General features: G+C 54.5%; 1 protein-coding gene and 1 long non-coding RNA gene across 3 annotated transcripts in view; both read right to left on the bottom strand.

Moving 5' to 3' along the window:
• The window catches only part of LOC147363237 (uncharacterized), a 31101-nt gene extending 27551 nt beyond the window's left edge, over positions 1 to 3550 (bottom strand). Inside the window, exon 1 of the long non-coding RNA XR_015136852.1 lies at positions 3269 to 3550. This is a non-coding gene — a long non-coding RNA (uncharacterized LOC147363237). The remainder of the gene's footprint in view (positions 1 to 3268) is intronic.
• Positions 3551 to 7626: 4076 nt separating this feature from the next.
• Positions 7627 to 14258, bottom strand: part of SH3RF3 (SH3 domain containing ring finger 3) — a 162116-nt gene continuing 155484 nt past the window's right edge. Inside the window, exons 10-11 of one of the 2 annotated variants that reach the window (XR_015136850.1) lie at positions 11918 to 11998; positions 7627 to 8929 (exon numbers count right to left, since the gene is read on the bottom strand). Coding sequence is in view for 1 of the 2 variants with exons in the window: in XM_086326729.1 (XP_086182855.1) it covers positions 8761 to 8929 (169 nt within the window). In the remaining variant the exon portion in view is untranslated. The remainder of the gene's footprint in view (positions 8930 to 11917; positions 11999 to 14258) is intronic. The other variant, XM_086326729.1, reaches the window with a different exon arrangement.

Below are 14258 nucleotides of genomic sequence, written 5' to 3'. Positions count from 1 at the left end.
TGTGATGGCAGCCCTCACTCACTAAAGGGCCCTTCTCCCAAGAATCATTCTGTGATGCCCATGTTCCAATGTCCTGTGTTTTGTCTGGTTTTCTAGCTATGTCAGATGGCAGGGTAAATCCAATTCTGTTTTTCCATTATGTCCATAAGCAAAAGTCAGAACTGGCTTTTGGTCACTCAGAAACATCTGCTCCATCTATGATCCATTCATAGAGCATCAGATTAGAAAGCAATCTGGTGAAGACTGGTGTCCTCCCAAAAATAAGTCCACAGGTTTACAAGGAAAAGGTTGACTACTATAATAAGAGCCTCCCTGTGACCATGGCTTAAATAGACAGTGTTTCCTTCTCTCTCCCGTGGGCAGGTTGTCCACCGAGGCTTTGACTGGTCAGAGCCCTCACCTCCTCCTCCTCTTCCTCCATCCTGTACAGTTTGCTCCTGTCTTTGTGGCCAGGACTGAAGTCAATACATCCACACCCGAGCTCTCAGAAAGATGGGAAGAAGGAAGGCATCCCCACTCAGGATCAGGCCTGGCTGCAGGGCAGACTGGAAAATGCATTTAGGCACCATCCTGCCCTCAGAGGAGGAAGGTAAAGCCAGTGTCTATCAGGTGAGGCTTTTCTATCTAGAGATAGAGGAGAAGAAGCCGTCTCACTGAGACGCAGGAGTGAATTAACCTCCACAGAACCTGGTTTTCCTGCAGATCACGGCAGCTGTAGCTGGGCTTCCCTTGTAGCTCAGCTGGTAAAGAATCCGCCTGCAATGCGGAAGACCTCGGTTTGATCCCTGGATTGGGAAGATTCCCTGGAGAAGAGAAAGGCTACCCATTCCAGTATTCCGGCCTAGAGAATTCCAGGGACTGCATAGTCCGTGGAGTCACAGAGTTGGACACAACTGAACAACTTTCACTTTCATGGCAGCTATGTGGCTTAGGAGGCAGGAGCCCCAAGACCATGAAGTGGCCGCTTAGGGACATCTCGTGACAGTGGTCCTTAGACTGAGTAAAAGGAGAAATGAGCAGATCGGAGACACTGGGCCCAAAACAAAATGTTGAAGCTTTCTGGGAGCATAGCCTCAGCTGAGTATGATGGACAGGACTGAGTGTGGTCACTGAAGGGTTTGACCAAGCTTTGTGATTTCAATTCTGGATATGCTTCTGGGTCTAAACATTCTGACAAGACCCTCAAGGAATTTATTAGAATAGCAGGCCCCAGCCCACCGATGGCTTGTTAGCTGTTACAGAAACAAAGTAGAAGCTCCTGTTTGTCTGGGAGACCCACAGAGGGCAGTGGATTGTGGGTCACACTACTGTTTCAAGAACAGCCCTGCTTTCATTTGGTTTGTGTGCTAGGTTTCCAGAGAAGATTTCATTTGAACAAAGAGTTCTGGGGATTTGAGGATATAAAGTTTAAAACAATTTTTACAATTTTACTTGGTTGATGCAACCTGACCTTTTCTATTAATAATTAATTCCAAAACCTGGAAATCACCTGGTCTGAAACTGAGGGAAGCCTGCCTGCCTTTCCAGTCCTGCCTAGCCAACCTGGGAGTCCTCTCCAACTCCTGATTCCTGAAGGCAGCTGTGTGGCCACTAACCCTTCCCCAGGCCCCACCGCTGCACCTGCCTTCAGCTAGACTTTCAGGGGTGGGGGGCCCTCTCTCTGAACTCACCTTGGCAGTTTGGGATTTACTTTTGTCATGTCCTCCTTATGGAGAACCCAGTCATGCTGGTTGGTCAAACACAATAAACCACACATTTCTGGAAATACGGTTCTACAATCACTTTAATTGTGCATGAAATCTCTTCCCTTGAGGAATGCATGTCGGTGATTCTGCCGTCTTGTTATATCTACCTGTGTGGCCAAGCTTTGAGCAATTGATAGATGTGATATTTAATACCTTAATGCCTTCACCTGAATTATAGAATACTCAACTGGGCAGAGCCCCGTGGTATGCCACTAGAGACCTCCCTGAGGACTGACAGTGATTTGACTGGGCCCCACAGAAGATTGTGAAGCATTTGATTAAAACTGTAGGTCCTGAGCTTCTCTGGGGGCTCAGTGGTAAAGAATCCGCCTGCCAATGCAGGAGACGCGGGCTCCATCTCTGCTCCATGAAGATCCGACAAGCCGAGAACAACTAAGCCCGTGTGCCACAACTACTGAGCCCACACGCGGCAACTACTGAAGCCCGCGTGCGCAGAGCCCATGCTCAGGAACAAGAGAAGCCACCACACCGCAACTAGAGAGCAGCCAGTCCCCGCTCCCGGCGACTAGAGAAAATCCATGCAAGCAACGAAGACCTATCACAGCCAAAAATAAATAAATTACTTAAGAAATAAATAAATAAAGTGTAGGTCCTTTGATGAGTTGGCTGAAAAAACATAAATCTGCAATGTGGCAGGCGAGCAGCTGCGAGGTCATTCCCAGTATGATTTACGTTTACTAGCGCTCTGACGCACATTTAAGATGCGTATTAAAGGGCTGACTTCAGAAGCACGAATTGGACGTGCCACAGTGTGGGTAGCTTGGTGGTGTTGCAGGGCCTGCCCCCTCCTCCCGTGATCAGTCAGCGTTCAGGCCACAGAGCCGCCCTACGATGCCCCGAGGGCGGCCGCCAAACACGATTCAGCCTGGAGGGTTGAAGGCCTCAGCGTCTGAAACCAGCGTCAGGACTGCGTCTGCGACCGTACACAGAGCGCACCCACACCCAGGCCCGGCCCTCAGGGCGGCCCAGCTCTGCTGTCCAGGGTCCACACGCCCGGCCACGAGAGAAGGTCGGGCCGGTTTGGGGTGAGGAGTCGGGGTAGGTGAGGCGGAGGGGCCGTGGGCCGCCGGAGGCGCAGGTTCCCCGTCCCTCCTCCAGGGCCTGCCCCGCCCCGCCCCGTTTCCTCCCCGCCCCTTCCTTCGCCTGTTCCGAGGCTGCCTCCCGCGCCTCGCCTCAGCCCAGGCGTCTCCGCCGGGTGAGCGCGGACTGAGGATCCCTGTCAGTAGCCCCGAGAGGCAGCAGCGGCTCAGCTTCTGACTTTCATTCAAAACGGGTCATTGGACTTTTACACTGAAAATTAAGTTTTGAAAAAGCCGGTTACTTACGTGGTTACAGAAAACAGCACGCGCTGAGGGACCTCCAGACAAGGCCCGCCCACCGCCCGGTCGCGCTCCCCGCGTCCGTAACTTTCTCGTGTGAAACACGGCACGAACGAAGCACAGCCGTGTGCCTGTCACCGTCACACACACACACACTCACTCCCCACGCCTCCCGTTTCTTACAAGAACGCGCGCCATCCACTCCTCGTCTGCCTCTTCAGCCAGCTAACGAGAACCGCTGCAAACTTGCCTCCCGGGTCGGCACAGTGGCCCAAGCCTCGCGTGCGAAACCCGTGCGTGAGCCCGAGGGTCGACGTGCCGTGCGTGGGTCCCGTGCGTGAACGTACTGTGGACGTGTGTCCAGTGCTCCTGGGACACGGGTGCGCCGAGTCCCCTTCCCGGGCCACACCTGCGTCCCTGCGACCACGCAACGTCCGCCTGCGATCCCTGTATCGCGTAGACCCCGTTTTTCTGATTCCGAGGGCAGCTGCACGTCTTCTCTTAAAGGGGCCGTTGTGTTTCTTTTGGGGAACCGTCAGGGCAAGAGCTGCTTAATTTTCATATTTAGAGAAAAGGGCAGTTAGGTGCCAAAAAGCCGAGGGCCTAAGGGGCCTGGCACGGGAGAGAGTCATTCTGCGAACTACAGAGCGGGCAGGACTGTCTCCCAGCTGGGCTGCGGCTTCACCCAGGGCGTGGGGTCCCTGGGAAGGATCCTCGTCCCCACCCCCAGGTTGAGCCCCGAGGCAGGAGGCAGAGCCTGTCGTTCCGCCCCTCCACCGCCCCCACCCCCCAGTCCCCGCTTGTCGCCTTCCTAGGGATCTGCGCTCTTTCCTTGATCCGTGTTCAGTCCCCACCACTGCCGGGTGCACCTCTCTCCTCGCGGGGCTGGCGTCCAGCCCAGTCCCAGCTGAACCGCCCCCTTGGTGGTCCCTCCGCGGCGCGGCCCTGGTGCTCACCTCCTTGGGGGCCTCCCGATTACCTGGAGCGTCTTCCTCAGCAGTTCCTTCAGCTCTTACCAGGACCCTTACGGACACTTCCTGATAGGAGGCCCCTCTCCTTTTGCCCGACTGGCCCTCCTCCCGTCCCGGTTCAAATAGGCCCACTCCAGCCCTCCTGAAACTGAGGCCGAGGCCTAGCGGCTTCCCCGGGTCACTCAGGACCCGACCTGGGCCAAAAGAGACTGTGGCTTGTCCAGCTTCAGAGCCTGGGCACGGAGTCCTTCCCACGCAGCGCCTCTCCAGCCTCCCTGAAGTCCTGGCAAGGACCCTGTGATCACTCTGGGCCCACCCGCTGACCAAGAGTGGCTCCCAACTCCTGTCGGCTGGCTAGCAACCTCAGCCCCTCTCTGTCATTTGTAACCTGAGAGGGATTGGGACACTGGGGGCCATGGCTCTCCGTCCGGCAGCACACTTGACTCGCAGCCCCTCGCTGCTGCCCTCCCAGTCCCCCTCCTGCTTTAGAGAGGGATGGTCCCTTCTCCTGTTTCACCCAGGGGTTGGGGTCCCTGGGAAGGAACCTCGTCCCCACCCTCAGGTTGAGGCCCAGGCAAGCACTGGGGCAGGAGGCAGAGCCCATTACCTCTGCATTTTCTTTCTGCTTTCCTTTTCTTCTGTTACCTCTGCCCTTCCCCACAGGGGTGAAACCAGCAAAGGGAAACCTGCCAGGACTTGGATGTGGCTCTTGGAGTGGGGGGGTGGGGGGTGGGGGGTGGTGGTCGGTGGTCGATGTGTTACTCCCTGCTGTCAGGACCCCACTAGTTGGCCTGCAGATCCCCAAGGCACTGCCCGCCCTTCACCCTCATGCCCAACACACTCTTTCCATGGAGGTCCTGGCTCATCGCCCAGCCTTGGGAGTTGGTCTTGGAGGTCCACTGAGCCATGATATCTGTGCACTTCATTTATCTTCTGATCTCTATTGCCCTTTCTTTGAGATTGGAATGAAAACTGACCTTTCCAGTCCTGCTGAGTTTTCCAAATTTGCTGGTATATTCAGTGTAGCACTTTCACAGCATCATCTTTTGGGATTTGAAATAGCTCAACTGGAATTTCATCACCTCCACTGGCTTTGTTCGTAGTGATGCTTCCTAAGGCCCACTTGACTTCACATTCCAGGATGTCTGGCATCATGATTATCTGGGTCATGAAGATCTTTTTTGTACAGTTCTTCTGTGTATTCTTGCCACCTCTTAATATCTTCTGCTTCTGTTAGGTCCATATCGTTTCTGTCCTTTATTGTGCCCATCTTTGCATGAAATGTTCCCTTGGTATCTCTAGTTTTCTTGAAGAGAGCTCTAGTCTTTCCCATTCTATTGTTTTTCTCTATTTCTTTGCATTGATCACTGAGGAAGGCTTTCTTCTCTCTCCTTGCTATTCTTTGGAACTCTGCATTCAGATGGGTATATCTTTTTCTCTTTTGCCTTTAGCTTCTCTTCTCAGCTATCTGTAAGTCCTCCTCAGACAACCATTTTGCCTTTTTGCATTTCTTTTTCTTGGGGATGGTCTTGATTACTGTCTCCTGTACAATGTCACAAGCCAGGTTTCAACAGTACAGGAACCTTGAACTTATAGATGTTCAAGCTGGATTTAGAAAAGGCTGAGTAACCAGAGATCAAATTGCCAACATCCACTGGATCATCGAAAAAGCAAGAGACTTCCAGAAAAACATCTACTTCTGCTTTATTGACTATGCCAAAGCCTTTGATGGTGTAGATCACAACAAACTGTGGAAAATTCTTCAAGAGATGAGAATACCAGACCACCTTACCTGCCTCCTGAGAAATCTGTATGCAGATCAAGAAGCAACAATTACAACTGCACATGAAACAAACTGGTTCCAAATTGGGAAAGGAGTACATCAAGGCTGTATGTTGTCACTCTGCTTATTTAACTTATATGCAGAGTACATCATGCAAAATGCGGGGCTCGATGAAGCACAAACTGGAATCAAGGTTGCCAGGAGATATATCAATAACCTCAGGTAGGCAGATGATACCAGCTTTATGGCAGAAAGTAAACAACCTCTTGATTAAAGTGAAAGAGGAGAGTGAAAAAGTTTGCTTAAAACTCAACATTCAGAAAACTAAGATCATGGCATCTGGTTCCATCACTTCATGGCAAATAGATGGGGAAACAATGGAAACAGTGACAGACTTTATTTTGGGGGCTCCAAAATCACTGCAGATGGTGACTACAGCCATGAAATTAAAAGACAGTTGCTCTTTGGAAGAAAAGCTATGACCAAACTAGACAGCATATTACAAAGCAGAGACATTACTTTGTCAACAAAGGTCCATCTAGTCAAAGCTATGGTTTTTCCAGTAGTCATGTATGGATGTGAGAGTTGGTCTATAAAGAAAGCTGAGGGCCGAAGGACTGATAACTTTTGAACTGTGGTGTTGGAGAAGACTCTTGAGTCTTGAGAATCCCTTGGACTGCAAGGAGATCCAACCAGTCCATCCTAAAGGAAATCAATCCTGAATATTCATTGGAAGGAGTGATGCTGAAGCTGAAACTCCAATACTTTGACCACCTTATTGGAAGAACTGACACATTGGAAAAGACCCTGATGCTGGGAAAGATTGAAGGCAGGAGGAAAAGGGGACGACAGAGGATAAGATGGTTGGATGGCATCACCAACTTGATGGACATGAGTTTGAGTAAGCTCCAGGGGTTGGTGAAGGACAGGGAAGCCTGGTGTGCTGTAGTCCATGGGGTCGCAAAGAGTTGGACACAACTGAGCGACTGAACTGAACTGAACTCCATTGCCCATCTGGCCAAGTGTCTTTGGTCCAGTTTCCTGGAGAGGTGTGTGGAGGCTTCATCATGGCAGTGCAGCCCTCCCCTCCCCTCCCCACCCCCAAGTTCACTCCATTCCTATAGAAGAGAGAAATAGCTCTTGGGGCTAAGCTCCGTTCCACCTCCAGTGATGTGAAAGTCAGAGGTTCTGGGCAGTAGTCCAGGCCAAGAGAGCAGCTCCTGGGCCATGGGCAGTCCTCCACCTGCTACTGGTTACAAGCCCCCTTTTGGAAACTGGCAGCCTCTTGACACCCCTCTTGCTGGTGGATGTCAGGCACCCTGCACCTGGTGATCCAGGACAGGTCTCCTTAGCCAAGACGCCTGAGGCAGGGCCCTAAGTGTGCTCATCTGGAGGCTGATTCCAGGCGCCCTTAGTCCACAGGACCTGCATGACTCCTGGCATGAAGGCTTCCCACAAGCAAGGGAGGGGCATCACCTATAGAAAGCCATTCTGCCCTTCCAGGCAGGCAAGACCCTGCAGGGCACCTAGAGATGCCCACGCCCACCCAGGCTCAGCTCTGCTGGCCCAGCAGTGGACTCCTCCCTGTGCCGGGTGTGACTGTCTGGTACCCCCATACCCTCAGCGCCATACCACCCTACCACACAGACGGGTTCCCCACTCTGAGGCTCTTGGCGGTGGCAGGGCTGTGCGCCCACAGGCAGTGGAGGGGATGTGGGGGTCTTCTAGCAGCTTAGCTCCCACCCAGCCCGGCCCCACCTGACTGCTCCCCCAACCAGAAACCAGACTTCTCCACGTTCAGTTTTATTTAAAGACTCAGAATCACAGGCATCGTGGTTTGTCATCAGTTCGTTCCTCCAAAATCACACACATCTGTGTCTAACAGAAACAACGTGTGTGTGTGTGTGTGTGTGTGTGTGTGTGCAAAGTGCCAAGCATTTCCCAGCCAGAGCCTGCATTCAACCCATGGCTGCCACCCCTGACTCTGCTCCTATGGCCCTTTGGTGGCCCTGGTTAGCCCCATGTCTCTGGTCTCGAGACCAAGGTTTGCACTGAGAACAGAGTAGTTATCCATTTAAAGGAAACTTGGTGAAACCTCCACAAGGTGGCAAATCTGAACTGTGGTGACCACCGCACGTTTCGACAGTGAAAACCTTAGGTGTGGTCTCCTCTCTACAGTGACAGGAGGGCCTCTCGGCCTGGGGTCCCCCCTCCTGTTCCTTCATTGCCAGCCCTGTCAGAACATCTCCAGATGCAGCAGGGCCACTGGAAGGGCTAAAGAGACAGGCTTTTCCTAACTCCCGCCAACGCTGAGGCCCCTCTAGCCCTAGGAGGACCGAGGCTGTGAACATCAGGCTCCCCAGGCTCACAGGGTGCCTGCAGAAGTTCTGCCCATTTGCTGTCTCCCCAGAGATCTTTTCAACCAAGTCCTACTAGTTTTACAAAAAGGCAGCACCAGATGTATGAAAAATAGGCAGTGTACGACCTGTTAGAGATTTATAAAGTCTAACAGCTTTGCAGTAAAAAGGTGTAAGAAAGAAGAACGAGAGCAGGACCGTGGTAGCAAGGCGAGAAGCACTGTGTACACCTCGCCCACGGGAGCCGAGCGCTGCCTCAGGGACCTGGCCGATAATGACCTGGGCCAGGGCACCATGCTAAGGGTCCCGGTGGTGGTGCCTGAGGTATAGATGGGGTGAGGGGCAATCCAGACCCAAGTGAAGCCCGGAGCCGCCTTGAGAACGCTCTCCAAATGTGCTGGGCCCGTGCTCCCTGTCAGCCCCATAAGTAGAGGGCAAGAAGGGTCCTGGGAGCAAACCACCCCACAGTGTGTGGGTCCTGCCGCCTGCCTGGAAGGACTGGGGCCTCTGGTGGCTGTTCCCCTGGGGTCCCTGCACCTCTGTCCCTGGGGGGCAGGCACGGCCTCAGAAGCTTTCCACGAAGCTGCCGGGGAAGAGGCCGGTGCGGCCGTTCCTCTGCAGGGTCCCCTTGTACCAGCCGTCTTCACGTTTCTTGTGCACGAAGACCACATCCCCCTCCTTCAGCTCGATCTCTGCCTCGCTCTGGGGTGGGTATGAGACCACCACGCGGTACCTGGGGAAACAGACACCGGGGTGAGAGAGCAGCCCACCGTCTCCAGGGTTCCAGGGCCTCCCACCCCTGTTTTCGGACTAACATGCCATAAAATCCACCTGGGTCTCCGCTGTGGGAGCTTCTGCCTGCTGAATGCCTGGGCTCTGATCAGGAACAGACACACAGGCCTCAGCAGGTGGCCCCCCTCCCCACCGAGGGCTCCCCAGATCTGAGACAGCCATGCCTGGCCAAGGGCACAGGGTGGGTCTATACTCCACACCTGCCTGGAAAGCCTCAAGGAGGCGGCTCTGAGGACCAGCCTTCTAAAGCACCCCCAGGAGAGGGCAGATGGCTGTGACCCGGCCTCCCTGCCATCCAGCCCAGCAGAGCTGCTGGTCCACACCCCTCCAGCTGGGGGCCACACAGGCATCCCACTGGTGTCACACTGGCCCTATGCCCACTGCCCTTCTGGGGGTAATGACCAGGCAGGGAGCTGAGGACTCTGTGCACACCCCAGTCTGGGTGATCTGGTGGCCAGCACAGCACCTGTTCTCACTGGCTGCAAACTGCAGACACCACGGGCTGGGTATGTGGGGTCAGTGAAGTCTCCGCGATGGACCTGCCAAGCGCTGGGCCTCGCCATGCTCCTCATCTCTCCCCACCCACCCCCATCCCAGCCCACCATCCACACCACCCTCCTGGGCTAGAACCACATGGCTCAAACGAGAAGCACGCTGGGAAGAGGACCTGTGCTTCCATCTGTCCCCACTCCCTCCAGACTCACCTCAGCCCCATGGCTCCACCTCCCAGCTCAGCTCCGCCCACTGATCTGGCCCACAGGTGACCCGGACACCTCCTGCTCCCGGGCTCAGTCTGGCCCACACCCCTGTCGTGGGCAGCGGCAGAGAAGGAGGCTGGGCTGGGGAGAGCCATTCTCAGCCAGGGCACTCTCTGTTCTCCCAGCCCTGCGAGTCCCACAAACCACCAGGTGTCCTCCCTGGGCCAGAGGTGCAGACTGTGACACTCTTTCTCTCCAGTTACCCCCTGCCCCCATGCTCTCAGAGCTCTGGGCCCTCCCTCCCCTCTCTCTGAGGAGGGCTGCCCACCCCCTCCCCCCTTCCTGGCTGGGGAAGGGGAGAGATTCCTGACCGTACCCTGGGCCCTGCCTCCCCATCAGCCACAGCCACACCAAGGGCCCCTGAAGGAGTCTGGCAGCTGGGGGTCCCCAGGGTCCTCAAGGGGTTTTGTCCACAGAGCCTCTGACTTGGTATTTCCTGGACCTGGAGGAATCAGGATGTAATAAAGCAAGAGGTCCCAGGTCAGCTCTTCTAGAAGTGAGGCCCACAGACTGGGCACCCTGGGCCCACTGGATGAGATTCTGGGGGGAGTGGACCAGGGAACAAGTTTCCTCAGGATCTGCCCGCAGACGTCTAAGGACCAGGATGCCGAATGAAAACATTAAGGCCGACTTCATCCTCCTTCAACCAGCTGCACACAGCCTGGGGGCCGGCCTGTCTGGCTGGAGTTGGTGCGGGGCTTGGGGAAGACGCTCAGGCAGAGAAAACCCTGTTCCCAGCCTGCTCCAGGGGGTGGAAGCAGGGGCAGAGAGAAAAGGAGTCTCTGGGCTGGCTGGGCTGGTGAGCAGGCCCTGGTGCTGAGAGAGCGGGCTGGCCTAGCTCCCCAGGTGCCTGCAGTGTGCAGGCTGGGACCAGTTTCCACCTTGGTCCCCTTCAGGGTGAGGAAAGGGTGACAGCTCCTCCCAACCTGGCATATCTGTGAGCAGCTGCCTGCCAGCCACTCCCTGGAGGAGGACGGGTGGCTGCTGGGACACAGCAGCACCTGTGAGGTCAGCCAACACCATGCAGATAGCATCTCCCACCCCTAGCACCCAGGCTGTGTGACCATCAGGACCGCTGCCGCCCCCATGGCTTCCAGCTACCACTGCCTTCTCTGCAGACACCTGCCACTCCCTTCCAACCCCCCAAGGAAAGAACAATGGTGAGTTCATTTCTCACAAGTTTTAGCTTTTGCCTCAACTGCCAGATGTGAAACAAGCAACTTTAAAAATGTAATTAAAAATTTGGTGCTTCTGAGCAATCCTGTGATTTAAAGAGCCCGGATGGATGACGTGGACCAAGTGTCTATGAGACAAGCATTTGGGATTCCATCCAGATCCTTCCAAGACGCTGAAGGGCCAAGAGAACGGGCAGGGCAGCAGCTCGCGGCACAGTCCTGGTGTCGTGCGTCAGACACACACAGCAAGCCTGCAGACTGGGCTCAGGAACCACTTGACTGCTGCAGGCGCCACTGCCTGGCATGTGGGGTGGGGGGCATCCTCTGTGTCACATCAGGGGCCCTGGTGAGGACAAGGGGTCCCAGGTAGGGACTGAGGTCATCACAGCGGTGTCCTGCCGGACCTTGGAGATGCAAGAATATACGCTGGACACCACACTTGAAGGTCTACATGGGCCTGGGGTCCCTGCAGCGTCTGACAGATTCCCACAGACAGCACGTAACAATGTGCACATCTGGCAGTTCTGAAAGCCTGATGTTTGTCACAACCTCACGTGGACACAGTTGAGGGTCTCGGGGAGACTGTGTCCCCTCCCCTTTTCCTGCCTCTAGAAGCTGCCAGCGTTCCCGAGAAGCATTCCTGTTCTTCCTCCGACTCAAAGCCAGCAAGGCCAGCTGAACTCCTTGTCTGCCTGCGAGGACTCCTGTGGTCACACGGGCACGCCTGGGTCTAGATGACCTCTCCACTTTAGGGTCAGCTGCTTGGTCCATCTGCCATCCTATCCTTGGTGTGGGGATTAGGGCAGAGATGTCTTTGGGAGCCATTATTCCACTATCATGACCCACAAGAGATCAAAGCAAGAAACTTCTAAATCCCAACAGAGCTCAACAGCTGACAGGCCAGCGGGAGGTGAGGACATACCATCTATGCATGTGAACATGAAGGACTGTCAATCAAAGGGGGGAGACCACCACCCCCACCATGATCTCACTCACTGTCATGTACGTGATGTCACACGACACTGTCACACACGTCATCTTTTGTGTTGTTATGGTTGTCCTTGCCCTTGCTGTTCACTGGGAGGAGAAGAGGGCAACAGAGGATGAGACAGTTGGATGACATCACTGACTCAGTGGACAAGAGTTTGAGCAAACACTGGAGATAGAGAAGGACAGAGGAGCGTGGCTTGCTGCAGTCCACGGGGTTGCAAAGAGTTGGACATGACTTAGTAACTGAACAACAAATTTGTTGGTCCTTTCCTGGGTACTAATTCTGCTGCTTTGCAAATATAATAACCCCCAGGCACCGTCATCCTCTTGTTGTGTGTGGGGACTGGGACTCAAACAGCAAAGGCACTCATTTGGGTGACATGGCTGTTAAGCAGCGGACCGTGGTGCACAGGGGCAGGATGGGGAGGGAGTGCAGGCAGGAGCTCAGCCGACCCCAGCAGAACAGCCGGACAAGAGCTTTCCTGATCCCAAGCAATGTCCAGAAACGCAACTCCCTGTGCACTGCCCAGAGGCTGGGGTGCTGCAGACCACCCAAAGCTAGGTTCCTGGAAGGGCAGTACCCTGGTTCCTAAGGCCTCCTCCTGAGAGCCTGGCCAGCCTGGGAGGTGCTCCCCATGGTTCCTCCACACACACCTGGGCAGTCTCCCTCGATAGCACCCTCAACCTAAAGGTCCTTCCTCTGAGATCACTGTCAGAAACAGCTTGCACACAGGCGGCAACAGACAGGCCAGCGGCAGCACCCCTCATCCACACATTGGGAGTGTGGCCTGAGGCCAGGTGAGCTGCCCCAGCCTGAAGGTGACGTTGCTGTCATCACGTCCTTGGCTCCAGCCTGTTGGGGGCCATGACGTGGCGTCCTGAGGGCTGCGCAGGGCTGTGTGGGGCGAGGGCCGTGCTAGGCAGTGCTGGTCACTAACGAGCTGTGCAGGGTGCTGGGCAGGAGGGTGTCCAGGGCCCCAGGGATGACATGCAGATTAGCTGGGACTGTGGGCAAATGGGAGGAATTCCCTGAATTTTCTAGTTACTCAGAGACTCCCGAGATTTTTTACAGCAGGGTCTTTTAAGCCCCGTGTAGAGTCTGGAGGTTGAGAGAGCTGAGAAGAAAACAACTCGGAGGAGATGTGAGGGCAGCTTCAGCACCTGCAGGGCCTGTCACCCTGACTGGAGATGCTCCAGGAGCCCAGCCGTGGGCCTTGGAGAAGGGCCAAATCCCTGCAGAGACCATAGCAGCTGGGCTGGTCTCATGTAAGAAGGAAGGCTCTGATGTGGGAGAGCGGCCCCAAGGTGGAGGGAAGTGGAAGAAAGGCAGGTGTGTGGTGTGTGAGATTGAGTGTGGCATGTGTGTGTGTGTGGTGTCTGTATTGTGTCTGATGTACATGGTGTGTGTGTGGTGTCTGTATTGTGTCTCGTGTACATGGTGTGTGTGGTGTCTGTATTGTGTCTGACGTACATGGTGTGTGTGGTGTCTGTATTGTGTCTGACGTACATGGTGTGTGTGGTGTCTGTATTGTGTCTGATGTACATGGTGTGTGTGTGGTGTCTGTATTGTGTCTCATGTACATGGTGTGTGTGTGTGGTGTCTGTATTGTGTCTCGTGTACATGGTGTGTGTGTGTGGTGTCTGTATTGTGTCTGACGTACATGGTGTGTGTGTGGCGTCTGTATTGTGTCCGGTGTACACGGTGTGTGTGTGGCATCTGTATTGTGTCTGGTGTACATGGTGTGTGTGTGGCGTCTGTATTGTGTCTCATGTACATGGTGTGTGTGTGGCGTCTGTATTGTGTCCGGTGTACACGGAGTGTGTGTGGCCTCTGTATTGTGTCTGATGTACACGGCGTGTGTGTGGTGTCTGTATTGTGTCCGGTGTACACGGTGTGTGTGTGGCATCTGTATTGTCTGGTGTACATGGTGTGTGTGTGTGGTGTCTGTATTGTGTCTGGTGTACACGGTGTGTGTGTGGCGTCTGTATTGTGTCTGGTGTACACGGTGTGTGTGTGGCGTCTGTATTGTGTCTGGTGTACATGGTGTGTGTGTGTGGTATCTGTATTGTGTCTGGTGTACATGGTGTGTGTGTGTGGCGTCTGTATTGTGTCCGATGTACACGGTGTGTGTGTGGTGTCTGTATTGTGTCCGGTGTACACGGTGTGTGTGTGGTGTCTGTACTGTCTGGTGTACATGGTGTGTGTGTGGTGTCTGTATTGTGTCTGACGTACATGGTGTGTGTGGTGTCTGTATTGTGTCTGACGTACATGGTGTGTGTGTGTGGTGTATATATTGTGTCTGACGTACATGGTGTGTGTGTGTGGTGTCTGTATTGTGTCTGGTGT

The sequence above is a fragment of the Bos grunniens genome, chromosome 11 (assembly GCF_055505025.1).
Source record: "Bos grunniens cultivar Pamir isolate PY7600 chromosome 11, Bosgru_T2T1.0, whole genome shotgun sequence".
NCBI classification, from domain to species: domain Eukaryota; kingdom Metazoa; phylum Chordata; class Mammalia; order Artiodactyla; family Bovidae; genus Bos; species Bos grunniens.
Note: the sequence above shows the minus strand (reverse complement) of the source record. Positions and strands in the feature narration are given on the sequence as shown.